This window comes from Neovison vison, chromosome 2 (assembly GCF_020171115.1).
Source record: "Neovison vison isolate M4711 chromosome 2, ASM_NN_V1, whole genome shotgun sequence".
Taxonomy (NCBI): domain Eukaryota; kingdom Metazoa; phylum Chordata; class Mammalia; order Carnivora; family Mustelidae; genus Neogale; species Neogale vison.
In genome coordinates this window covers 223,871,542-223,897,056 of record NC_058092.1, presented here as the reverse complement: position 1 = coordinate 223,897,056, position 25,515 = coordinate 223,871,542, and the positions used below count along the sequence as shown (strand labels likewise).

At 42.5% G+C, this 25,515-nt stretch overlaps 1 protein-coding gene across 4 annotated transcripts; it reads right to left on the bottom strand.

Annotated features, from left to right (window-relative positions):
* Positions 1-574: 574 nt before the first annotated feature.
* On the bottom strand, positions 575-25,277 carry PLEKHS1 (pleckstrin homology domain containing S1). Of its 4 annotated transcripts, none has more exons than XM_044236666.1 (14): positions 25,139-25,277; positions 24,416-24,504; positions 22,613-22,659; positions 14,498-14,586; positions 14,273-14,379; positions 13,559-13,693; positions 11,941-12,016; positions 10,981-11,100; positions 8,939-9,064; positions 7,767-7,873; positions 6,863-7,069; positions 6,047-6,148; positions 4,721-4,856; positions 575-2,293 (listed from the first exon to the last, which is right to left on the bottom strand). In XM_044236666.1, the coding sequence occupies exons 3-14, from the start codon at positions 22,638-22,640 to the stop codon at positions 2,114-2,116; spliced, it is 1,413 nt and encodes a 470-aa protein (XP_044092601.1). In that variant the 5' UTR covers positions 22,641-22,659; positions 24,416-24,504; positions 25,139-25,277; the 3' UTR covers positions 575-2,113. The 4 variants fall into 4 exon arrangements, with proteins under 4 accessions (XP_044092601.1, XP_044092603.1, XP_044092602.1 ...); XM_044236668.1 differs by having other exon boundaries at positions 6,905-7,069; XM_044236667.1 differs by having other exon boundaries at positions 10,981-11,097.
* Positions 25,278-25,515: the final 238 nt, after the last annotated feature.

Genomic DNA, 25,515 nt, shown 5'->3' with positions numbered 1-25,515 from the left:
CCCGAACAAAACAGCATTGTCAAAGCAGCAGCTGCGTAACCAGCACTGAGTGCTCACTGCGTATCAGGCAGTGTCCTAGCTGCCGACCACACCTCACCCATTTAAACCTCACGACAACTAGATGAGTTAGGCATTTCTCTCTTATTAAGGTTGGGAAAATTTTGTATACATATATACATATATGTAAATACCAATAATTTATTTTTGTAAAAATAGGACAAAGTCATGCCTGCTGTTCTGCAACTTGCTTTTTTCTTTTTCTTTTTCTTTAAGAGTCTATTTATTTATTTTAGAGAAAGAGAGAGAGCACAAGCAGGGGGAATGGCAGATGCAGAAGGAGAAGCAGGCTCCCTGCAGAACAAGGAGCCCGATGCGGGGCTCAATCCCAGGATCCTGAGATCATGACCTGAACCAAAGGTAGACACTTAACCGACTGAGTCACCCAGGCACGCCGCAACTTGCTTCTGTCATTTTTACTATATTGCAAACATCTTTCCGTGACTCACATGTAGAATATTTAACATCTTCAGAGCACCCAATACCAGGAAGTGGGATTCCCAGGAAGTCCTCATAATTAAGCAATCCCTCAAGAATTTATTTTTTATTACAAAAAGTGCTGCAGTGAACATTACAGAACAATCTGGGTTGGGTGAGTATTTCCATTGGACAGATTTCTGGAAGTAGAAACAGTAGGTGAATCCACACACATCAGATCATTACGTTGTATACCTTGACCTGATACAATGCCATGTGTCAATGACATTTCAATAAAACTAGGGAGAAAGCAGAGTCTTCAATCCAGCTTAAAAAAAGAAACAGGAGGTAAGGATTTTTAGACAATCTGGATAACAGATCTGTATTTGGATGTGTCTTCTGTCTGCTGAAGGTCTTTTCAAACCTCAGTCCAAAAACAAAGTGAAGATCAGGACATCTGTTTCTCAGATTCTTAGATTTCTTAGATTCTTGTTCTGCCACTACACAGCTATGAAACTGGGAACCACAGAGGATACAGCTTTACTATTGTTCCTTTCTGACATGCTGTGTTCTGTTAGTTTTGGGCCTACAACAGAGTGATTCAACAATCTTGTACCTTGCGCTCTGCTCACCACAGTTAAGTGTGGTCACCAAACAATATTATTGTGGTATCATTGATTCTATTCCCCAGGCTGCGCTTTCCATCCCGGAGACTGCCTTATTTGATAACTGGAAGTTTGTACCTTTTATTCTCCTTTGCGTACTTCTCCTGTCCCCTCCTTCTGTCTGGCCACCACCATTTTGTTCTCTGTATTTATGAGCCTGTTTCTGTTTTGTTTGTATTAAACGTTTGGGGCCTTGATGTCTTCTGGCACAAAATGACAACGTGGTAAGACATATTTCCTGAAGCCTCCTTATGCTCTAACATTTCCAGATTTGATCAGTCCTTTCACTCTCTGCCTCTGTTTTCCTGTTTATGAAAAAAGACTTGATGTTTTTGGCCTGTAGGATCAATTACTGTATCAATTAGTTAAGACTTTTCCAAACTCAGAAGTGTTAAGTCATTGCCTTAATTCCTTGTAGAGAAAACAGATCTTTACTGTATATGACCTGAAATTTCTTTGACTTCTAGAATAGTTACTGGGTCTTTAAGAAAACAAGATAATTATGGAGTCCAAGAGGCGACTCTGCCTGGCATTTTGGACCAAGGGCATGACAAGGAGCAGGAGGTGTTTGGGAGGACTGATATGATATCACATCTCTCTGGAACCTTGCCTTCCTGGAATGAGCATTTCCAACCGTATGTTCCCAACAGAGAAGGGATTAAGTGGGGGTACCGCCTCAGAGAGCACACCATGTTCATCTTAGATGAGGGACTTACCCAGTCTCGGTGGTGTGGGGGACAAAGTCTGAGATATTGAGGCCTTCCATTTCCTCAGTGTTCCACAGTCATTACCACCCTTGGCCCTCTCAACATCCCGGATGCAAATAGCCAGAGAGGGGAGTTATCCCCGCCGTTGAGATGTAGATGCCGAAAATCAGAGAGCTGTGTTAACTTGCCTCCTCTCACACAGCGGTGAGGGGCAGAGCCCCTGCAGAGTCCAGGGACCCTCTTTGCTCCTCTGCGGGTCTTGGCCTGTTACTCTCCACTTCCTTTGCACTGACCCTTTCTAATGGCCGGACTCCTCTTCAGTGTCTTCCCGGGTCCAGACTTACCCAGTTGATAAGGTACAACATGCTCATTTTTTAAGGAGCACGTGCAGGAGACAGCATGAAATTTCTCCGAATTTGGGATCCGGCCAATGGTGAGTTTTATTTTCTAAAACACAAGAAAGAAGGAAACTCAATGACTAAAGATTGTCCTTATGATTGTTTGTTCTCAGTCTGTCCTCAGTAACACCCTCTGAAGCTGGTTTTGAAGAAAACCCTACCATGAACCACAAAATCTGGCCAGAGGAGCCACGATGACTTATGTATTCAGGTGGAGGATGGATTTTACTCTCTGGCGGCCGCCAGCCTGAGCCTTTAGGGTAGACCCGATGGGCCCAGTTGTACCAGGATGTAAAAGCCTCTTGAAACTAGATAATCAGCACAAACAAGGCTGGACAAGCCCCAGACAAGATCAGGGGGAAATTAAAGTTTGATGTGTCTCCCCTATAATCTAGCATCTCCTCCTTTTTTTTTTTTTATACACACCCCTTCCCTCCAACCCTTTAAATCTCACATGGTGTCCTCTCAATGTCCCTACCTTGTCCTCAACCCAACCTCCTCGTCTCTCAACTGTAGCCCAACAGGAGGGAAAGTGGATGGGATCAGTCCAAATGCTCTAAAACAATTAGGGCCCTTGGCTGCCCCTCCTTTGGTTCCACACATCCCCCTCCTTCCAACATTCTTTTCCCTTCCAAGGACCAGCTATTTGAATTTTTATAGAGAACTGGACATCCATTTTAACATAAACAATAGTCAGGAATGGGAGGGGGGATGGGAAAGTAGAAGTTTTTGATCTCCCAGATAACCATGTTGGCGAATGTCCCATATTTCTCCGTAACATCTAATTGTTATCCAGTAGAAAGGGACAGGCAAAGTCAGCACGGAGAAATGCTGTTGTCACCTCCCACACAAGATGCTTCACAGTCTAGAAAGGAAGTCTTGGTGCTCTATAGTCAGGAGTGCCCAAGTGAACTTGCTGCATTTGCTCCCCAGAAAACCCTTCTCCACACCCCTGCCCTTTTTTTGGCTTCAGAGCTGATGCCTTGCTCTTTGGGTCAGAGTAGTGTTTGGTAACATTCAGAAGATTATATTGAACACTTGGCTGCAGGGTAGGTTTCTGGCCAAGAAAATATATTTTAGTCCCTTGATTGTTGGACTGAGCCCCTGACATCTACTTCTTTTCCAAACTTCTTTCCGGTCTTCAAAACCCAAGCCAGACACCACCTTCTCTGAGACGCCTTTCTGGTCTTCCTCAGATAGATTCACTCCTTTTCCCTCTCTGTTCCCATGTCCCTCTGTTCACATCTTAAAGCACACACTGTACTGTAACTAGCACATAACATGCCTATTTGATCCATAATATGTGAGCTCCTTAAGCTTTGGCCGAGGCCATTTATGTAGCTCTAGGACTTAGCCCAGGATCCAGCATAAAGGAAGTGTTCAATCAATGGTGAATGAGTGACTGAAGGGAGGAATGAGTCCTTGCCCTGCCACTAACTAGTTATGTTCCTTAGATAATTCTCTCACCCTTGCTGGATTTCCCCATTTAGAGAATATGGATATGTTTTTTGTTTAACCAATGAGGTTATTGTGTAATGCAGAAGAGATAAGAATTGTAAACCCTGGAAGAAATTGGAGAGATCATCTAGCACAGTGGTTTTCAGGAATTTTAAGCCAAGGAACGTTTCTTCCGGGAGAGCTAACAGAGCCCATGTGGGAGTAGATAAATGACAAATGTAGATCATTCTTGTTAAAGTCTTATATGCATACTGTCCCCTTCTTCACCTCTTCCTCAAGTCCTTGTCTCTTACGGGCCCAAGGATCACAGGTTGAAAACCAACTATCTCACTGTAGAGAGACAAAGGTGAAGCCCAGAGAAGAAAATGATTTTCCCAAGGTTATGTGGCATGTTAGAAATAAACATAGGCCGGGGAAGGAATTTGCCCCACCGAACCAGCACCCACAGGCAGAGCCATGGTGAGCCTTTTGAAAACATACATAGTTAATACACACTCACACGTTCTGTTTAATTCTTCCAATAACTCTGTGAGGAAGATATGGCAAGGCCAATTTCTGAGTTAAGGAGCCTGAAGAGTTAAAAAGGGGATCCTGGCCAACATGCCCCAGCCAATAGTTGGAGAAGGAAAAGCAGTAAACGCAACAGAGTGTCTAGTGTGGGCCAGTCCCATCTGTAAGCATGTGATACCAATTATGACAGTTAATTCTCCAACAATGAGTATGAGCCTTACCCCCAATTTTGCAGAAGAGAAAGTTGAGGCACAAATTGGCTAAAGGAAATGGAACACACACCCTGAGCCAATGGGATTCCCTTGCAAGCTCCTTCCACCACCTCATGCTGTGTCTGAGGTCTCCACAGTCTCCTACCCCTGGCCGTCTCCAAATACTCCTTTATATGAAACAATTTTAAAAGCTTCTAAAATAACATTCTGTTATTTGCAAGTATTTGCATGCACTGTTTAGGCTCCACCCAAGACCTTGGTCTTATTCCTGGCCAGGGCCAGGCAGCAGGACTCACCTCCTTCTGGACAGACCGGCTGAGAAACAAGGAGGCCTCGTCCAGACCATGGGGCTTCAGGTCGTTCACGGCCAAAAGATGATCTCCGTGAAAAAATAAGCATCCCAGGCGTGGGGGGCCTTGCCACTGAGCCACACTGCAATGAGACACGGCATTCAACTCAAGTGTGAGACTGTGCCCGCAGGACACAGACTAGGGTTCCCTGATGACCATCCTAACAATCTCAGCTTCTTAAGCTATTGTGCACCACATCTGACGCAGACAAACTCCACTTTCTTTCGGAATATTCTCATCTGTCACTACTGTTGGACCCGACCCTTCTTCCAAAACCAACTTGAATCATAACGACTCGACATAGTCCTCCTACATTCCCCTTCCTTTAATGACTCTCCCTGCCTCGGGACTTCTAATGCACGGTGGGAACACCCATTCCCATGCATTTTATATTTAAATCACATGCATTTTATATTTGCTTGTTTATGTGACTTTTTCACCAGGCAATGAGACCCCAGAAGGATAGCACTACCTTCAAAAAATATTTTTTTACAGCCACTTAACTCCAAATAAACAGAAGATGTTTAATAGGTATTTACTGAAAGGGAGCACGTGATGATTACACAATGACTATCTAATGAACAATATGTGAATGGAGGATTGAACAAGCCCAGGCACAGAGAAGTCAATGGTTTTAGTCAAGTATTTACGGAATCTCTGAGATTGTTAGGAAATTTGAAAAGTGGAAGATCGCGTTTCCTGCCCTCTTACAGAACTTGTCACCCCTTTACATTAAAGGGGTTTCTTCCCATGTAAAAATGTAATCGTCCACCCAAACAAATTGCAAAGGTTTTAAATCAAAGGTTTAGAATCAAATAAACAGTGCTGATTTTAAGAAAATTCTCTCTTTTGCTTCTGTCCCTGACCAAGAGGTGTCTGGAAGTCTTTGACCTTGGTCCTACCTTTTCTTTTAGACCTTAGATTCTTGTTGACTTCACCCATTTCATTCATTTATCCCATAGTCATTGCTCAGTGATTAATGACTTAAGAGTCATTGCTCAGAATGATTTCCCTGGACCATAACTATTCATTTCTGCTTTTCTTTACCTTCCAAGTATCAGAAACTTGCTGCTTACTGGACTTTTGGGTCCTTCTATCTGCAACCCACAGCAACACCCTTCTTTCTGCCTCTAACCAAAGACCTTTGGTGATAACAGCAACACTACCATCCAAGCTCTCTGTTTTGCCACATACAGAGTTTCAAGATACAATTGTTGTCTCCAGATCTTCCCACCCCATTTATAATCAAGAACCCTCAGATCTCACACCTACCATATCTGACCTGCGGCTTCTGTGAGAGTGAGATAATTGATGATGTCCGAAGGAGAAAGGAACACGTTTAGTTCCTCCACTTTGCCTTCATCAGGGATGTTACTATGAGATAAAATGTTTGTAAAAGTCACATCAGGCCATAGTCTCTGGTTCTGAACTGACTTCCTGAGTAGACTTTTCCCTCTTACATCTAAGATGGTACTTTCCAGTTAAAGATTGTCCCCCAAATTTGCAGAATATGAATTTAAGTTACTCATTAATGCCCTCCCTACCCCTCTTGGAATGTGGTAGTGCATGGAAAACAAGTAGAGTAAAAAATGGACTAAGTTGACAATATATCACATCTATCTGCTCATTTCTCCACTGGAAATGATTCATAGAAACGACAATGGAAAGAGTGAAAATGGAGAACAATCTCATCAAATACTCTTGGCATCACACTTAAAGCCTATCACTTCCCCCTCCTATTCTATAACCAAACATCATGCAACTTGTGTGCCCATGATTTTAACTGTAGACACTGGGGGACATGCTACCTAGGTTCAGCGTGATCCAAAGTTCCAGGGCCTGAATTACTAGCCAAGGGAGAATTTTTAGAAATATTTGAAAATGCTACCCACAGCCCAGGGGACCACTTTACTTCTAGCTCTGTTACTCACTGTCCTTGGCCACCACATCAGTGAGAAGGGGAAGCTGGTCAAAATGTTGGCTGACTTGAAGATTTTTAGGAATTACTTTAAAATTCGAATTCTGAGTTAAAAAAGGAAAGCTGCCTTGCTCTAAGGGCCCATAAAGTTTTATAAATTAGAACTTTACTTGATTAGAATAGATAATTGCACAACAGTAAGCGAGTCCAACCCCTTTATGTCATTCACGGTCTGTGCTTCCATATTGGCAGGTGGAAGACAAGAGTCATGTTGTGAGTCTTGTTCTTGTAAGTGAAGTCCCCCGTTCTGGATCTCTGGAAGGGCCTGGGATTCCTTGTTGCTATCAGCAGTCTCGTGGGACATCTCTCTGAAGACACTACAGTATGAGAAATTAATACAATAATACCCTTTTTCAGCAGGTCCGTTTACAACTTTCTATGGTCTGTGAATCAGATTTCAGTAGCTAGGAGCCTTGTGGAAACTAACAAGGTCTTCAAGTCTGCCTAGCCTTCAGAATCACAGAATCAAACTTGACAGACTTTTCTTCTGAAAAGGGAAATGGCATCAAAGTAACTCTTGAGGGGCGCCTGGGTGGCTCAGTGGGTTAAGCTGCTGCCTTCAGCTCAGGTCATGATCCCAGGGCCCTGGGATCGAGTCCCACGTCGGGCTCTCCGCTGGGCGGAGAGCCTGCTTTCCTCTCTCTCTCTCTCTCTCTCTGCCTACTTCTCTGCCTACTTGTGATCTCTCTCTGTCAAATAAATAAATAAAATCTTTAAAAAAAAAAAAAAAGTAACTCTTGACATTGGGAGGACTTGGAGCGCAGAAGGGAGAATGCGAGTATACATTCAGAATAGAAAATAAGTTCCCCAGGAGATAGGATATGATCTGAGGTGATCACTCCGTGGTTTTCAGGAGGTAGAGAAATCATTCTCATGTCTTCTTGTTTTGAGACTATGGAATAATGGAGTGACTTGGTCTATGGCAATGCTTTTGAATTAATATGTCAACAGTAATGGTTCTAAAAGAGTGTGTTGGTTAAAAATCAGTTTTAAGAACATGGCAATTTTACATACCAGGATTTCATTGACATGTAGTGATTCTCAGTTGTCTCAGAGAACTGGTTTAGACTGTCAGCCTCGGCCGATTCACCAGAGTCATTGGAAGCAACGAAAGTATTCAACTGCAGACAAGAAGAATGGACGTAAACGCAAGCCTACCAATAGCCAGGGACCTCTTAAACCTTCCATGATGGCCCGCGCCCTGAAATGGTAAGTACATCCCCTAGGGGATGAACAGTGGCGTTCATTCTAGGAGACTGAACTCGTAAAGCCTCTCCATCTTCAAGTCTGTTTCCTCCTCCTGGATTCCCCCACACTCCCAATACAGCGTTTTATTGGACTGCATTGCTTGACTGCATTTATTTTTCTGTTTCATCAGTAGGCACTTAATGATATGAACGTTTTTTCTCAGCCGGTGCAACTGGAGGACCCTGTCACCTGGCTGGGCCAGACTCCCACACAACACAGGGCTGCAGGGGGCTACAGAAGTCCTAGAAATACGTCCTCCCCAACCCCAAGAGGCTCTCCACAAACCCCTCATGACTAAGTCATTGGGGGGAATGGTTGATCCAGAACCCTGAGGGCTTTTAGCTGCCTGCCTAACAGATTAATCATGAACCCATACCTGGAAAAATCAGTTTTCCCGCTGTTCCCCCATAAATGGTGGACTTCCAGGGCCGGCTTTCGGGCCCCTGGCTTCACCTGGACGGCACCTTTGCCCTCTGGCCTGATGAAGCTGTGTTCGGGCTTTGTGAGGTCCCACAGCCCCCTCTGACCTCCTCGCCTTTGCCCATGTATCTCCTCCTTCTCTGAACTTCTACTGCACAGTTTTGTACTTAATTTGTGGGGGCAGGGAGGGGGATCTTTTTACCAATGGCCTTTTAGCATAGTTTTACCAGCTTTACTAGCTCAGTTTTATGTGATCTTCTCTCTGGAAATCACCTCCCCTGCCTTCATTCCCTCCTGCGCTCCATGCATTTTCTGAGCATCTCTCATCAGCATGGAGCCCTTTCTGTCTGGTCTCCTGGGCGCTCCTATTCAAGAGTCAACACTGTGACACATCACCTGTGCCCCATTCATTGCTCTGTTCCACAGAAGCCTGCCTAGTCCCCCAGGAACAGCACGCAGCCAGGGCCCAGCAAATATCTGTACAAGGATTGAAGGGTTAATGGAAGGAGGGGGGTTACCTCTGAAAGAATGCTTTGAGGACTAACATAATAACTCTCTTCTTCTGTATCTTCTGTAGTCTCTGACAAGAAATCATGTAGTAAATAGGCTTGTCTGAGTCCTGGAGAATTTTTTTCCATTAAATGCTGGATAAAGAGATGAAGACAGAATTAATTATTTTCTTTCTTTCTCCCTTTCTCCATCTTTCTTTCCTTCCTTCCTTCATTCCTGTCTTCCTTCCCGCCTTCCTTCCTTCCTTCCTTTCTCTCTCTCTCTTTCTCTCTTTCTTTCTCTTCTTTTTGTAGGGGACAGAATTAAACCATATGCTCTTTGGAAAAGCCATCCTTGATTAATTGGATTGAGAAGATCAGAGGATCTTCCAAGATTACAAGAAGAAGCCCACCCAACTTGAACTTGCCTCTTGCATCTGGATCACCTTGGTGATATAAAAATATAAGCCCATCTTTCCGGCTTTCTCTAAAATTGGGATCTGTAACTCAGAACAAGTGGTTCACTCTGGCAGGGCTGGGGGAGTTTGGGGGAGTGGTGTTCTAAGGCACTTAGCTCTGCCATGGAGGCCCCCACCACAACTACTAGTTTTCACCCAGTGCCATCTGAGAAGGTAATTAGCCCATGGTCAAGGCACCACACCTTCCCTCTTCCTGCTCAATATTCCTCTTTTGTGTTCTGCTCACATACTTCTATTGTTTCCATAGAAATGGAATTTGCTCATGTTGATCATGTGATAGCATGAATTATAGTCTTCAAGGTAATGTAGGTTCACCTACCACCTTCCCTCCCCAGCAGATACAGGATAGTCTACTAAAGTAGCTGCTGTGCATGGCAGGAGAATTGTTCTAAGTACAACTTAATTCTTCTAAGAACAATGCCTGGGAGCAGGGGGTTTTGAAAAGGTCTTGAATGTGTTCTAAGAAGTCCTTGAAGGAAAGGGATTCTAAAAACATAATCCTTTCAACTGTGTGCATTTCTCTGGTGCCAAGATCATGAAGCCAGACCATGCTGAGCTAGGGGTGAAGAAGGGTTCCCACTTAGTTTGGGCAACAAGCCCCAACAAGGCAGACAGTACTTGTAACTGGAGCTGACTGAAAATTCACGGAGTTGGAACACAGTGTGTGAAAAGGCAAGACAACCCCCAACATTATCTTTAGGGAGAGGGGTATCGTGCGTGAAAAACAAGAGGTATTTACTGGAAAGAGTTATCTTTTGCAACCCATTTCCTGCAAATACCAAATGAAGTGTTTGGCCTGGTGAATTTGATCCACTATAGAAAGCTTTTAAAAATAGTTGGAGAGCTCCCAGCTAAATAGAACAGGAGCTTATGCTGAATTCACACGTGCTGTGTACCCAGGGAGAAGGGAAAGTCAATGGTTACATCTCTGAAGGACAAATGGTATCCATGGCAGAAAAAAAAGCAAGCAAACAAACAATTACTCAGCCCACTTATCCAGACTTGGGAAGATTGCAAATCTGAGCATACCAGAGAGTATAATCACAAATCACTTTCAAGGGCTAGGTGTATTTTTTCTCCTCAAATGGATTTCACTAGAAAGAAAGATGAAGTCACAGGCACACACATACACATACACACACACAGGGAAGCAAGACTGATCTGGGTAAGTGAAGGAAATTAACAAGAACCTTGGTGTTCCTTCCCCCAGAAGTACAGATGATAGGGCAGAAAACCAAGTGGTGTTTCAGGAATCTTTTCACAGAGGTACTCTGTGCCCTCTGTGTGAAGGGGAGGAAAAGGCTGGCAGCCAGACTTTTGGTTAGCTGGAGGGCTCCCCAGCTCACATATGTGGATGCAGGGCGAGGGGCACCCAGAATGAATGAGTACCTTTCGAGGTAGGCAGAGCAAGCGGTAAGGCTCATTGTGGTACCAGAAACAGACTGAACATAAGACCATCACCAGTGCTAAGAGTCATTCTTATGGTGGGTTAGGCTTAGAGCAAAGTGTCAGATACATTGGTAAGACTTCTGAAGCATCAGCGGATCCCCAGGCAGGGCGTCCTGAGAGAGAGAGAGATGGGAGTCTCATTACCATGTCTGGAAGACTGTTTCTTGGTGTGGTGGGGCCAACAGCCTCTGATGTGCTGGGAGAACCAAGGAGAGGGCTGGGGTCTGAAGAGGGCCTTTTACCGCCCAGTGAGGATTTCTCCTGCTTATGGAAAAGGAATATTGCAGTCAAGATTGATCTCTTCCCTGGAATTAAACAACAGCCTTGTGGCTGGGCTTCCTACCTCCCGTCTTTTACCACGAACATGTTTACCCCAGCCCGCCTTCTCTCACTAAGACATGACGCAATCATGCCTCTCTGCAGTTTCCAAACCTTTGAGGACTCCCAGCCTGGTCTTCAGATGTCCTGAGTTTCCCTAGACCCGCCTTTCCAAACCGACTCCCACCCCTTGGCTCTAATCATGTGATTCTACTCATAGACACGTCTCACTTTTCTTCCTCCTTGGCCTCTGCTTTCTTTGTCAGCATCAAAGAACTTAGAAAACACGTCAAAACAATGCCTAGAGACCGAGTTTCGTTTATAAAGGTCTGCCCTAAGAAAGGACTTGTGTAAATTCGTGAAGGTTCTTGGGAAGTAAATGAAACACTTAAACCTGTTAGCCTTTACATGAAAGAGATATTGCATTGAAAACGCAAGAGTTAGGAAAAAGCATTTTTACAGAAACCGCCCTAGACATAGTCATTCAAAAGGTAGCCTAGCATAACAATCATGGAAAATACTCTAGTTTCGGCGACTCTTAATAAAATGCCACAGTTCCCCCTTCACTCCTCCGGGCCCAGTAATGAAGACCTGAAGTGTCTTGCAAGACACAAAAGTATTTCTTCCTATTGTTACTCATAAAAATGACAAGGATGTGCATTCTCCCACTTATTTATTCCCCATATTAGGGCCAGTGGCTGAGGAGGAAAGGAAAAAGCTACCACTGTTGCCTCGTGAAAGAGGGGGTGCTCGCGTGCCCCAGCGTTTCATGAGGGAGGGAGTCACCTGTGGGCTGTGGCGTGCTGTCTCTCCCCCGAGGCAGAACGATGACACGAAGGAGACCCAGTCTTTAATCTTCCCCCTGTCGATAGGAAGAAACTCAAGCAGCCGGTGTGTGGCAACAATAGCACCTGTGTTCCTTTTGAACCAGAGAAGGGTTCTTTTATTAAGGTCGGAACAGGCAGTGGGAGCAGGTACCGGGGAAATAAAGATTTTTTTCTGAAGTAGCTTCAGAGACCCATGGACTCCTCACCACCTCCACGCTTGTGCGCTAGCATTAATCTTCACGCCGCCTCTATGAGGCGAGCGCAGGGAAATGGGGGAAAACGCTGGAAAATAATGGTAATAATCACAGGGTTTGGAGCTCTTGGCTTTGACACTGATTTCTTTTGTGTTCTTAAGCGAGCCCCTTCACCTGTCAGTGCCACTTTTGTGTAGCTATTCTGGTGCACCTCCCGTCGGGGAGGGCATGTGTTGATGAAGAATGGGTTTGAATGCATTTATATAAATCACATTGTCTTTTCTATTGACTTTTCACGACAACGTAAAAAGCGAGCCTTTGGCCTTGGGCTTCACCTGCAACAGATCAAGGGTCTTCATACTTTGGGCGTTCGCTACCTCCTCTCACAGCTTCCTCCCCTGACCCTGGCCTTCCTGCCAGGCAGATGACCATCTATAAAGGATCCATTAGGCACTTTGCTAGCGCCAGGAGCCCCTCTTAAAAACTGAAGACCCCCTCAGGGAGGAGTACTGCCCCTCCCTAACATAGGCGGCTTGTATAGTTGTTTGTGAATTTTTTTTTAAGATTTATTTATTTATTTAAGAGAGGGGTGACAGGGGTATGGGTTGAATTGGGTCCCCTCAAAAATTTGGATACTGAAGTCCCAACCCCCAGTACCTCGGGATGGGACCTTATTTGGAAATCGGGTTGTGTCGTTGTAGCTGTGATTAGTTCAGATGACATTGTACTGGCCTCCTAATCCAATAAAACAAGCGTCCTTGTAAAAAGTTTGAATGCAGAGACACACACTCAGGGAGAATGCTGTGTGAACCTTAGAGTTCTGCCACCACGAGCCCAGGAACTACCAGAAGTTAGGAGAGACCTGAAACAGACCTTCCCTAGGACTTCAGAGGGAGCATGGCCCTGGGACAGCCCGATTTCAGATGCTTAGCCTCCAGAACAGTGAGACAATACATCTCAGTTGTTCTAGGACACCCAGTTTGTGGTCCTTTGGTATGGCCATCCTAGGAAATGGATACTGGGATTTTTCAAGATATTGTCACAGGGACGCCTGGGTGGCTCAGTTGGTTGTACGACTGCCTTCGGATCAGGTCATGATCCCGGAGTCCTGGGATCGAGTCCCGCATCGGGCTCCCAGCTCCATGGGGAGTCTGCTTCTCCCTCTGACCTTCTCCTAGCTCATGCTCTCTCTCACTGTCTCTCTCTCAAATAAATAAATAAAATCTTTAAAAAAAAAAAAGATATTGTCACAAATGAGGAAGACTATCAAGATGGTCTTGAAGGGTGTAGCCATGGGCTTCTGATCAAAGGGTGTTTCATTTGTCTGTGTGTCTATTTTTTATTGGGCGCACAAAAAGCACTCTGGGCTGTCTTACGACTTACCTGTCCTGCCCAATGAGGAAGTATTCCCTGTTAGTAGTTCGTATGGACATCACCTCATCAGGGAGACATTTAAACATCTTCTGTACAGATTGCATTTTTTCCTGGCCATGTATGCCAACTTCTACACTGGAATTCCTGTCAGATACAGACACAAAGTGTTAAACAGATTCGAACATGAAGACTAGCATTACATATTAGGATTCAAACTGAATAAAATTTAGATCTGTTTGATCAATGTCTGATCATTTCAGAAAAGACGTTTAGATCTGGTTCACCACCGATAGAGAATACTTTACTCAGCCTCAAACTTAATTCAGAGATTCTTTTTTTGGTTGGGGTCTTTGTTCTACAAAGTATCATGTTTTCTACTTTTCTTTTTGTACAAAATTTCTGAAAGCAAAGACAAAAAAAAGCTAATCTAAATACTTTTTAAAAATCCATGTTGAGTTTATGAAGTGATGATTTTATCAGCCCTCATCCATAAATTAAGTGAATCAAAATCTTTTGTCACTAGATGCTTATTAAGGAATAACTTATGAACTATAGTATACAATACAAAATAAGTATTTTGCTACGTTTTACTCAAAAATGTTCCTCATTTTAGCTTCTTTTCAACAACAACTACTGTTGAGGGTGAAGCCTTTGGTTCTTTCAGTCAATGATTTAAATTTCAATTTGCAGGCAACTTGTTTGTTTTCTCGATTGGATACACACCGGTCGATTTCAATGGACCCTCTGCGATGCTGTTCTTTGTAATAGGAAAGACGAAGGCTCCTTTCCCCACTCTTGGAAAGAATGAAAAACCTCCTTTTCCAAGAAGACTGAAAAAAAAAAATTTGAAACCATTTTGCATCTTAGTTAAATCTCGGAAGAAAAGAAAGGATTTTTAAAATGCTCACAAGCCTGTGGGAGGCCTGCTCAATCATGGTGCACACTTACAGCAGAGAAGAAAAGCTGAGGAGGTGGGGATTTAATAAAGTAATCTTGTTTGCAGACTTCATTTTCATAATAAAATGCCAATGGTTTGCCTAAGAAAAGAAAGTGAACAGATTCAGTTTGTTCCCTGTAAATTTTGGAAAAGAGAACTGCTTTAATCGGAAAACACTATTTACCTCTGGAAAGGTCTGCAAATTATTCGGTTATGGGAAAGAACATCTCTAATAGGGCCAGGAAAACAAAGAAGCCAAAGGACCACAAGCGTTCCTCTTACTCGTCCAGTCAGGACCTTCCTTCAGAAGACATGTGGAAGCTCCTTAATGTCTAGCTCTAGCGTCTGGGGGCACCTTGCTGGCTTTCTAGCTATGAGTCAAGGTTTGTCTCTACTCTTGGAAGAACCAGGCTGAGGAGCCGGGTAATTCTGCCTTGCCTTGGCTTAGCAAACAAAAGCAAAACCACCTGCTATTGAAAATGAGGTGGCAGAGTGGTTAAATCACAAGGTTTCCAAAATGTTAACTGCTTCTCAGTAAGTACTGAAATGTATAGGGTCTTTTTTTTTTTCCTGTATTTTCGAAAATGTCTGCCAGAAATCTGCACAATTTTTATTATATAGAAAAACATAATGTTGTTATAATAAAATTTATTAAAAAGAGCTTGGTTTTGCTTTCACATCCAGGTTGTTCTGGTTTGTCCTTGATTTTATAAAAGACAGACTTTGCTAAAGAGTTAGAGCTTTTATATTAAGTGGAAACAGAGTCAGGATTAGGTAGCACAGTTGATGGGGCTATTATGCTATAGTCGATCTAGTAATTCTTTTTTTACACTTTTTTTTAGAATAGTTTTTTTTTCTTTTAAGATTTTATTTATTCATTTGAGAGAAAGAGAGAGGGAGCAGGAGCAGGGGGAGGGGCAGAGGGAAACGCAGGCTCCCCACTGAGCAGGGAGCTCTGGGCGGGGCTCCATCCCAGAACCCTAGGATCATGACTGAGCTGAAGGCAGATCCTTAACCAACTGAGCCACTCAGGTGTCCCTTCTTTAACATTTTTTTAAAAAGTTTATTTATTGGGCACCTGGGTGGCTCAGTCATTAAGCGTCTGCCTTCAGCCCAGGTCATGATCTAAGGGTCATGGGATGGAGCCCTGCATTGGGCTATCTGCTTGTTGCTTCTCCCTCTCCCTCTGCCACTCCCCTTGTTTGTGTTCCCTCTCTTGCTGTCTCTCTCTCTCTCTCTGTCAAATAAATAAATAAAATCTTAAAAAAAATAAAAAGTTTATTTATTTAAGTAATCTCTACATCCAACTCAAATTCATGACCCTGGGATCAAGAGTCACATACTCTGGGTCACCTGGGTGGCTTAGTGGGTTAAAGCCTCTGCCTTAGGCTCAGGTCATGATCCCATGATCCTGGGATCGAGCCCCACATTGGGCTCTCTGCTTAGCAGGGAGCCTGCTTCCCCCTCTCTCTGCCTGTCTCTCTGCCTACTTGTGACCCCCCCCCCTCTCTAAGAAGAAAAAAAAAAAACGAGTCACATACTCTTCCAACTGAACCAGCCAGGTGTCCACAGAATTGAGTAATTCTTAGGCAGCTGTCCTCACCTTGCCTCCCTCTTGTCCCTCTGAAGCAACTCTGTCTGCTCCCCATCCCTCATCCTTAAACACACACTCCCCACACACACTGGAAAAGGAAGAGAAAAAGAAAAAAAGAGAAGGAAACAATATTGCTATTAGCTCCTCTTTAAAATCATCATACAGCCTTGGATGAACACAGGTTTATTTACTGAACAAGTATTTGTAGAGCAGCTTGGATCACCATCTCTCTGTTTCCTCATCTGTAAAATGGAGACAATAGCACCGACCTTACAAACTTGTGGTGAGGACTGAAGGAGTTAATACATGGAAATCTCTCAGCACTGGGCCAGGCACACAGTAGGGCTCTGAAGAGTAGCTATTATTAATAATAGAGGAAACTTGAGCCTTTGTCATTTGCACGGTAAACCAGTCTCTCTTCTACCTATAACATAGGTGCTCTTTGGTGGTACTAAATTTAGAGGGTTCAAGGGATGTAGGTATTTTATGAAAATTTGGAAGTCTCTAAGAACATTGTATACAATTAGCTGAATCTTTTTTTTAAGGAGGGGAAGGGCAGAGGGAGAGAGGGAGAGAATCTCAAGCAGGGTTCATGCCCAGCATGGAGCCAGACGTGGGACTTGATCTCATAACCTTGAGATTATGACCGGAGTTGAAATCAAGAGTCAGATGTCCAACTAACTGAGCCACCCAGGTGTCCCTACAAGTAGCAGAATCTTAAAGTAAACATCTGTGAAGACGTTGCCCAGTTTAGACATTCCCAGGGTGTCCCCAGTATTCACAAGGACTACCAGTTCCAGGGCACAAAACCTCTGATAGTGTTTGTTGACCATGGCAATGGTACTGTTTTCTTCAGAACTGATGCTGAGGAATCACCAGCTCTCACCCTTCCATCACCCTTATGGCCAGTCAATGATTAAATCATGCCTGTTTCACTTCCCAAATACTCTAGGATCCATCGCTATTTCCCTGTTCCTATCAGCACCACCTTCAAGATCTTCAGACGTTTCAGTATGTTTCAGTTCATGTGAATTCGAGAACTTTGCATGTTTTTCACTGTACTGTTTCAGTAACTGTCCCGTTGGACCCCCTAATTCCAGTCTTGACATCTTCAAATCCATTCCTGACATACCCTTGAGACTAAACACCAAATCTGAATGATCTAGGGCTTTGGGCAAAGACAGAATAACAGAGACTGGGTCTACCAGACAGAAGGTATAAAATAGTGGTTTTCAAGACACTGAGCATGGGCAGCTAATGTCACTGATCCCTAAGAGACCGGAAACAATCCCCGTAGGTCCTATAATCCCCTTGAGAGAGATTCCAGGCTACAGCACAGGAAAAAGGAAACTGAGGTGGAACCAGACGGATGGCTGGGTTGAGGAGACAGAGCTAAGGGTTCAGGGAGATCAAGGCACTAGGGTTCACAGGACAGAGTTCTGGAGAGGGAAGAGCTTCACACAGAAAGAATAACGGAAACATGCATCAAGTTCTTAAGTATTCAAGAGTATAAATCAATATGTGGGTGTGAGGAAACTACCCGAGGCCAAAGAACCACTAGGAAAGATTAGAGGGAACAGTGTCTGGTGCTCATACAGAACCAGAAGAATTAACTGTTCCCTCCAACCAGACTGATAACATTTATAATTTATGGGGCATTGGGTAGGGTGCTTCAAGAGGTCTTGACTCAGTAGTGAGGGATAATTATCTCTAGGCTGAGGACTGTTCCTTAAAAGGATCACATTGTTTCCAAAAAACTTAACTGTCTCCCAGGACAAAGCTCAAGGTTTGTTGAAATACAAAAATATGCAGCACCCAACATGGTCAAATTTTCAATGTCGGGCAATGAATCAGAGACTACCAACTATGCAAAGAGGCAGGAAAATCATGGCCCATAATTAGGAAAATAATTGATTGAAATGAGCCTAGAACTGACACAGATGTTCCAATAACCAGAGAAAGCCATAAACACAGTTACTATAACTGTGCTTTATAGATACGAGAAATTAGGTAGAGATACAGGTGATGTCAAAAAGATCCAAAGTGAACTTCTAAAGGTAAAGACTGCAATGTCTCATCAACAAACAGACAGACAAAAACACAGAACAGATAGCATGAACAGCAATTTAGTGCACATGAAGACAAAGTATACTAGGGACTATCGACATGAATGCAGAGGAAAAAGAATAAAAAAACATTAACAGAGCAGCAGGGCACCGTGGGACAATTTCAATGGCCTACGATATAAGTAATGAAATCCCTAAGTGGGAAAGTGGACAGGTAGACATTTGAAGAAATAGTGCCGAAAAGTTTATCAACTTAAGGAAAATTATAAATCCATAGATCCAACGAGGTCAGGAACCCCAAATACAAGGTACATGAAGAAAATGGCATGAAAGCACATCGCAATCAAGCTGCTCAGAACCAGTGATAAAGGAAAAAAAAAACTTAAAATCAGCTGGTGGTGGAGGGATGGTGGTGGTGTTTGGAATATGTACACAGAAGGAAAAGGAAAAAAAAATCTAAGATATTAGATTTCTTACCAGATACAATGCAAGCCAAAAAAACAGTGGAGCAACATATTTAAAGTACTGAAAGAAAAACACTGTCATTCAAGAATTCTAAATGCAGCAAAAATATCTTTCAAAAATAAAGGCAATTTCAAGACATTTTTCAGACATACAAAAGCTAAAGGAATTCATCAACAGGAGGCCTGCATTATAAGAAACATGAAAGGAAGTCCTCTGGCTGGGGAAAAAAATGGTATTAGTGGAAATCTGAATTTTATTTCCTCTTTTCCTTTTTATTCTCTTTTATTTTTTAAAATTAACATAAAATGTATTATTTGCTTCAGGGGTACAGGTTTGTGAATCATCAGTCTTATACAATTCACAGCACTCACCATAGCACATACCCTCCCCAATGTCCATCACCCAGCCACCCTATCCCCTCCCCCCACCCAGCAACTCTCAGTTTGTTTCCTGAGATTAAGAGACTCTTACGGTTTGTCTCCTTCCCCGAGCCCATCTTGTTTCATTTTTTCCCTCCCTACCCACGACACCCCATTCTAACAAAATCCTGCCATTCGCAAAGATGTGGATGGAACTAGCAACTGGAGAAAGACAATTATCATATGATCTCTCTGATAAGAATTTTTTGGTAATAAATGCTTTTTATTTTATTTTAAGATTTTATTTATCTATTTGAGAGAGAGAGAGAGTGAGTGAGAGAGAGCATGAGCAAGAGGTGGGGAGAGGGAGAAGCAGACTCCCTACTGAGCAGGAACCCAATGGGGGGCTTCGTCTCAGGATCTCAGGATCATGACCCAAGCTGAAGGCAGGCACTTAACTAAGACACCCAGGTGCCCCTAGAAATCTGAATTTATATAAATAAGTGAAGAACACTGAATGGTAACTGCGGAAGTAAATATTTGAATTGTTTTCTTATTATTTAAAACATTTAAAAATTCAATTGTTCAAACAAAAATACTAACAATATGTTGTAGCATATGTGTAAGAAAAATACAGTTTCAATAAGTAAAATGCATGAAGGTCAGGAGGGGAAAATAGAAGTATACTTTTGTAAAATTCTTGTATAGTATGTGAATTGGTATAATATCACTTGTAATAAGATAGACTGTGTTATGTTAAAGATATACACTATCATCCCTAAAGCAACCACTAAAATAACAAAACAGTTACAATCAATAAGCCAAGAAAGGAGATGAATAGTATCATAGAAGTACTCAATTAGTTCAAAAAGGGGCAAAAAGGAAGAAAAAGGGGAACAAAGAAAAAACAGAGACAAATAGAAAACAACACTATGATAGACTCAAGCCTGATCATATCAATAATCACATGAAGTATACATATCTAAACAACTCAATTAAAAGAGATTAGTCAGATTGGACAAAAAAGTAAGACCCAACTGTATGATACTTACAAGAAACATATTTCAAATATAAAAAATATTTAAAATATATAAAAATATATTCAAATACAAAAAATTTTTTCAATTTTTTTGGAAAATATTTTCAAGAAATATATTCAAATATTTAAAAATATATATTCAAATATTTAAAAAAACAACTATATGGTACTTACAAGAAACATATTTCAAATATAAAGACATGAATAGGTTATAAATAAAAGGTCAGCAAAAGGACACACTATGCCAACAGCAGTCCAAAGAAAGCTGGGTTGGCTATTTTAACAACATATTTCAAAGCAAAAAAATATTACCAGGGATAAAGGTCTTTTTATAATGATAAAGGGGTCAATTAATCAAGAGGACATAACATCCTAATTACGTACCTAATAATAGAGCTTCATCATACATGAAGCAAAACCTGATAAAACAGCATAGAAAAATAGACAAATCCACAATTAGGGATTTCAATACCTCTCTTCCATAACGGATAAAAAGAAATGGGCAGAATATCATAAAGATATACTGGACTTGGACAATTTGGACAGCACTATCAACAAACTCGCGCTGATTGATATTTATAGAACACTCAACGACAGCAGAATGAACACCTTTCTCAAGGGCACATGCAAACATACCCAGGCAGGTCTTGTTCTGGGCCATAAAACCAGTCTCAACACATTTGAAAGGATCCAAGGTTTACAAAGTATATTTTCAGAACATAACGGAATCAAACTGGAAATCAGTAACAGAAAACTTTTGGGAGGGATGTATATGTTCATTATCTTGATTGCGGTGATGGTTTCCCAGGCATATACACATAGAAAAACTCATCCAATTGTACATTTTAAATATATGCGGTTTATTGTATGCCATTTTCACCGCAAAAAGCTATTTCAAAAAAATATGACCAGCCTAAAACGCAAATCTTATGATGCCTTTCTCTTGCTCAAAAGGCTACAAGGAGGGGCACCTGGGCGGCTCAGTGGGTTAAAGCCTCTGCCTTCAGCTCAGGTCATGATCTCAGGGTCCTGGGATCGAGCCCCGCATCAGGCTCCCTGCTCAACACTGAGCCTGCTTCCTCCTCTCTCTCTGCCTGCCTCTCTGCCTACTTGTGATCTCTGTCTGTCCAATAAATAAATAAAGTCTTTAAAAAAAAAAAAAAGGCTGCAAGGATTCCTGGTCTTATGAGATCAAGGTCAGGCACAGTAGAGTGCCATGGCCTCATCCTCTACTCTCCCCTGTCCTCCTTTCTACACCTGTTGTCCTTTAACACACCCTGCCTCTAAGCCACCCATTGCTTTTTGTTCACGCCGCCCCTCTCTGCTGAGACGTGCCCTTTTCCAATCTCTTTTAAAACCCTACACATCTGGTAGGGTCCAGCTTCAATGTCTTCTCATAAAACCTTTCTGGACTCCCATAACTACTCGTATGCTTTTCCTCAGATCCCCATCACATTTTATTTCGTGATTCCTAGCATACCCTGATTATTTGTGTTTACTCTCGTGTGTTTAACTTCTCAACAAAATTTATAACTCACCCAGAGCAATGACTCTATAACTTAATCTGTATAATCTCTAGAGTATGAAGCATTAGTATGACTTTACTAATAATAAGTGCTTTGAATAGGTATTCAAAACTATTTACTTCTAAGTTGATTTGGATAATTTGCTTTCTAAATTATTTCACCCCACACTCAGCTTTCCTAACTACCCACCTGCAATGAACCATGTTAACATGAACAAGGACCTTTGAGTAATATACCTTGAGCTACCTCTCTGACAACAATTTAGGCAGTTTCTTCAAGTGTGAATTTCCTACTAAATTACAAAATATCGGGTGCCTGGGTGGCTCAGTGGGTTGAGCCTCTGCCTTCAGCTCAGGTCATGGTCTCAGGGTCCTGGGATTGAGCCCCACGTTGGGCGCTCAGCTCAGTGGGAAGTGTGCTTCCCCCTCTCTCTCTGCCTGCTTGTGATCTCTCTGTCAAATAAGTAAATAAAATCTTAAAAAAAATAAGAGGGGAAACAAGATGGGATTGGGAGAGAGACAAACCATAAGAGACTCTTAATCTCACAAAACAAACTGAGGGTTGCTGGGAGGAGCGGGGTAGGGAGAGGGTGGTGGGGTTATGGACATTGTGGAAGGTATGTGCTATGGTGAGTGTTGTGAAGTGTGTAAACCTGGTGATTCACAGACCTGTACCCCTGTGGCTAATAATACATTATATGTTAATAAAAAAATTAAAAAATTTAAAAAAAGGATTAGGGTCGCTAGCATCCTTTAAAAAAATTAAAATAAATTACAAAATCCTCTTCAGTCTTTTCTGGGCTAGTGTTTGTTTCAGTAACATCTCCAAGCAATAGATGGAACAGCTGGTTGATGAAAATCAGAAAATGTCAAATTTCTAGACAGGTGAGCTCTTACAAAATAATGAACCGAATTTAACAGCCCCTGCCACACTCTCCATACCAAGAATCATTGTCCTAGAATGCCACCCCTTAGCCTCACTAAAACTGTCTTCTGGATCCTGGTTAGCTTGATGAGAACTGTTTGTCACATTCAATAGTTTTTTTTTTTTACTTGGGAGAGTATATGCCCTGGGTACCTGGACTCTTCTGGGGTCTGGGTTCCATGATGGCTGTCTGTTCTCCTCTGTCAAAAGGAAGAGTGAAAGGCCAGTTAGTCCTCAAACAACAGTGTGCTTCATTGATGAGCCACTCAATCATGGAGCCTTAGGACGGTGCCCACAAATGTCCCTGATGGGTTATCAGCTTTCCGCTTTGGAAAGCTCCTGAGGCTGAGAGTCGCCACAGTAATAAGGACACATCCGGGCAACTTGTGTTCACCGAGGGCCAGTTCTGTGGAGGTGTTGGAAGGAGTCCTGTTCCGTGGACTTTCCTACTCCATAAGGGACTGTGGCAACAAAGTCCCTGCGGGAAACAGCACCAAGGAGGAGAGACAAAGGCAGGGCACCGGCAGGAGGCTATGGACCCAAGGCAGCTGAGGAAGCCTGTCTAGCCAAGAGGAAGCATTAGATAAACCCTCCTCCATGCCAGGAACTTGCTTTCTCCAGAGGGAAATTCAAGAGCAAGGACCAGGGCATAACCCTGTTCTTTTAACCCATCTCAGGTGCCTGCCGGGCTCCGGGGGTGAAACTGACTCCCGAGAGCTGGAGCTCTTTCCTGGTAGCTGTGGGGAGATCCCTTGACCACCGTGGCACGCTGCGAGAAGGGGGACCCCACAGGGGAAGGGCCTGGGGGCAGGGGAGATCTTTCAAACCAGGGATGTGTTGGTGATCAGAGCAAGACTCAAAATAGCGGGCGGCATCAAGCAGGGCAGAGCCAGAGAAGTCCCAGGAAGATGGGAGGAGGCCAAGGGCCCTTTATCTGTATTTTGCATGTTATATATAATACATATAACATATATAATACATATAATATGTATTAACATATTAATATGTGTTAACATGCAAAAATTGTGTCAACCAACTCTAAGGCTCCTGATTAATAATAGGCTGTTTGTGGTTTTGGGGAGGGAGTCAAAAGTTACCCGTGGATTTTTCCACTCTGTGGGGGGTCATCACCCCTAACCTCCATGTTGTTCAAGATTCAACTGTGTATGTATAGAAACACTGGATTTCCTACAGGACATATATTTCATATTATATGTATGAATTTCATATTACATATATGTAATCTATGTATACATACGTGAAATCCATTATATATGAAACCTATTATATAAATTTTGCTTATATAACATAAGCAGAACAAGCATAAGCTTATGTTATAGAAACAAAATTCTACATTATATATGAAATCTCATTCAATTCATATATATATTTATAAAATACATAGATTTCACATATATTGTTCCATATACTACAGAACTGACACTACTTTTCAATGGTGTAATAAAACACATGGATTTCACATATATTGTCACATATACTACAGAACTACTTTTACAATGATGTAGTACCCATTTTACAGATGAGAAACTGTTATCAGGGATACTAAGCAATTTGCCTTTGACCACATAACTAAAAAGAAGCAGAGTCAGAATTCTAACCTCAGAGTTGTCTGAACCACTTTGCTTTTCCTATTTAAGAAAGAAGAATTAAATCTCTTCATAGTTCGGCTTGCATTTCTTATCATTGCCCAGAAACAAAAAAAGCCTTTCAGATTTATCTCTCTGATCTATTCAGGAGAATCGACCCACCATCATTACCTATAACCTGCTTATTTTAACGTCATTTGGGATTTGATCGGTGTGATACCAAGAGGTCTTATTTCCTTCTGACTGTACAATTATGAACCAAGAACCCCAAACAGCAATTTTGCTCAATTAATATTTCAGATTACCACAGCCTTGAGAACCTAAAACATTCAAACCAAGTGGTACTTACTAGAAGCCGGGGGGTTGCTGGTTCAGTTCTCAGCAGAATGCCCCATCCGTCGGTCTCCTGACCATATCACTGTTCACTCTGAGCACTGACTGGTGAGGTGAAAATTAAATATAATCTGTTTGAAATGTAAACCAACAGGAAGTTCCTAAACTGCTACCTTAGGGAAGATTTTGTGCTGGCCTTTAGCTAGTGTGGAAGCTGATGTCCTAGGGGAAATCCCAGCCTTTCGTTTCTGTGGCTTGGCACAGAACTGCCCTTGGCATTCCAACTGTCTAGTATCAAAAAAATAAGAGCAAACAAATTTAAAAAAACCCCACAGCCTTTGTTCACAATCACAGTGTTTCTTATTGAGAACAGTGTCAGCCTTGCCTTGACCTCATACACTCAGTACTGTTGCAATAATGCCTTTGCTTCCCACCCATACATATCCTCCCAACATCCTCCTGGGGAAGGTAGGGGAGATTCCTTTGTACCAGACGAGGAAACAAAAGCCTGACTTCAACACACTTGCACATGCCAAGGGTCCCCAGGACAATTTGCTTCTTCATCCATAACACTTGTCACCAACAGGGTGGCACAAGGCAGACTCTCCTGTGCAGGCATCCAACAACTCCTAAAAATAAAAGTTTTGCTCACTCTCCACCCCCTCTCCACTGCTTGTGTGCTCTCTCTCTCAAATAAATACTAAATAAAATCTTAAAAAAAAAAAAAAGTGTTGCTCACAAGAGGCAATGGCAGTCAAACTTCGTTGAAATTCTGTTTTTGCTTCCAGTGTGTACTCTTCTCATCTGGTTCTCTTCTGCTTTGTCTCTTTGTTGGCTCCTCTACCTGCATGCACAGTCTTCATTTCAGAATTCCCAGTTCCTTCCTTATACATTCCACCCCCCTGCAAGTACTTCTTGATGCTGGGAATGTTGAGAGTCTCTTGAGAATGGTGACCTTGAATTTAGCAAGATTCCTGTCTGACTGATGTGTGGCATTCAGTTGTTCAGGAACAGAATGGGGGGAGCTAAGGGGTGAGGTTCATTTCAGGTTAATGGTTTTATTTTACTTACTTACTTACTTAGTCATTTATTTATTTATTTAGTGCCAGGGAGTTA

What these genes read in the sequence shown, in the direction of transcription:
- PLEKHS1 (XM_044236666.1), bottom strand. Translation starts at nt 22,640, where the DNA reads ATGGAACCCAGACCCCAGAAGAGTCCAG. An exon ending in CTCAAAGCATTCTTTCAGAG is followed by an intron (nt 7,874 to 8,938) that starts GTAACCCCCCTC and finishes TCTTGTCTGCAG; the next exon opens with TTGAATACTTTCGTTGCTTC. An exon ending in GCCGGTCTGTCCAGAAGGAG is followed by an intron (nt 2,294 to 4,720) that starts GTGAGTCCTGCT and finishes CTTGTGTTTTAG; the next exon opens with AAAATAAAACTCACCATTGG.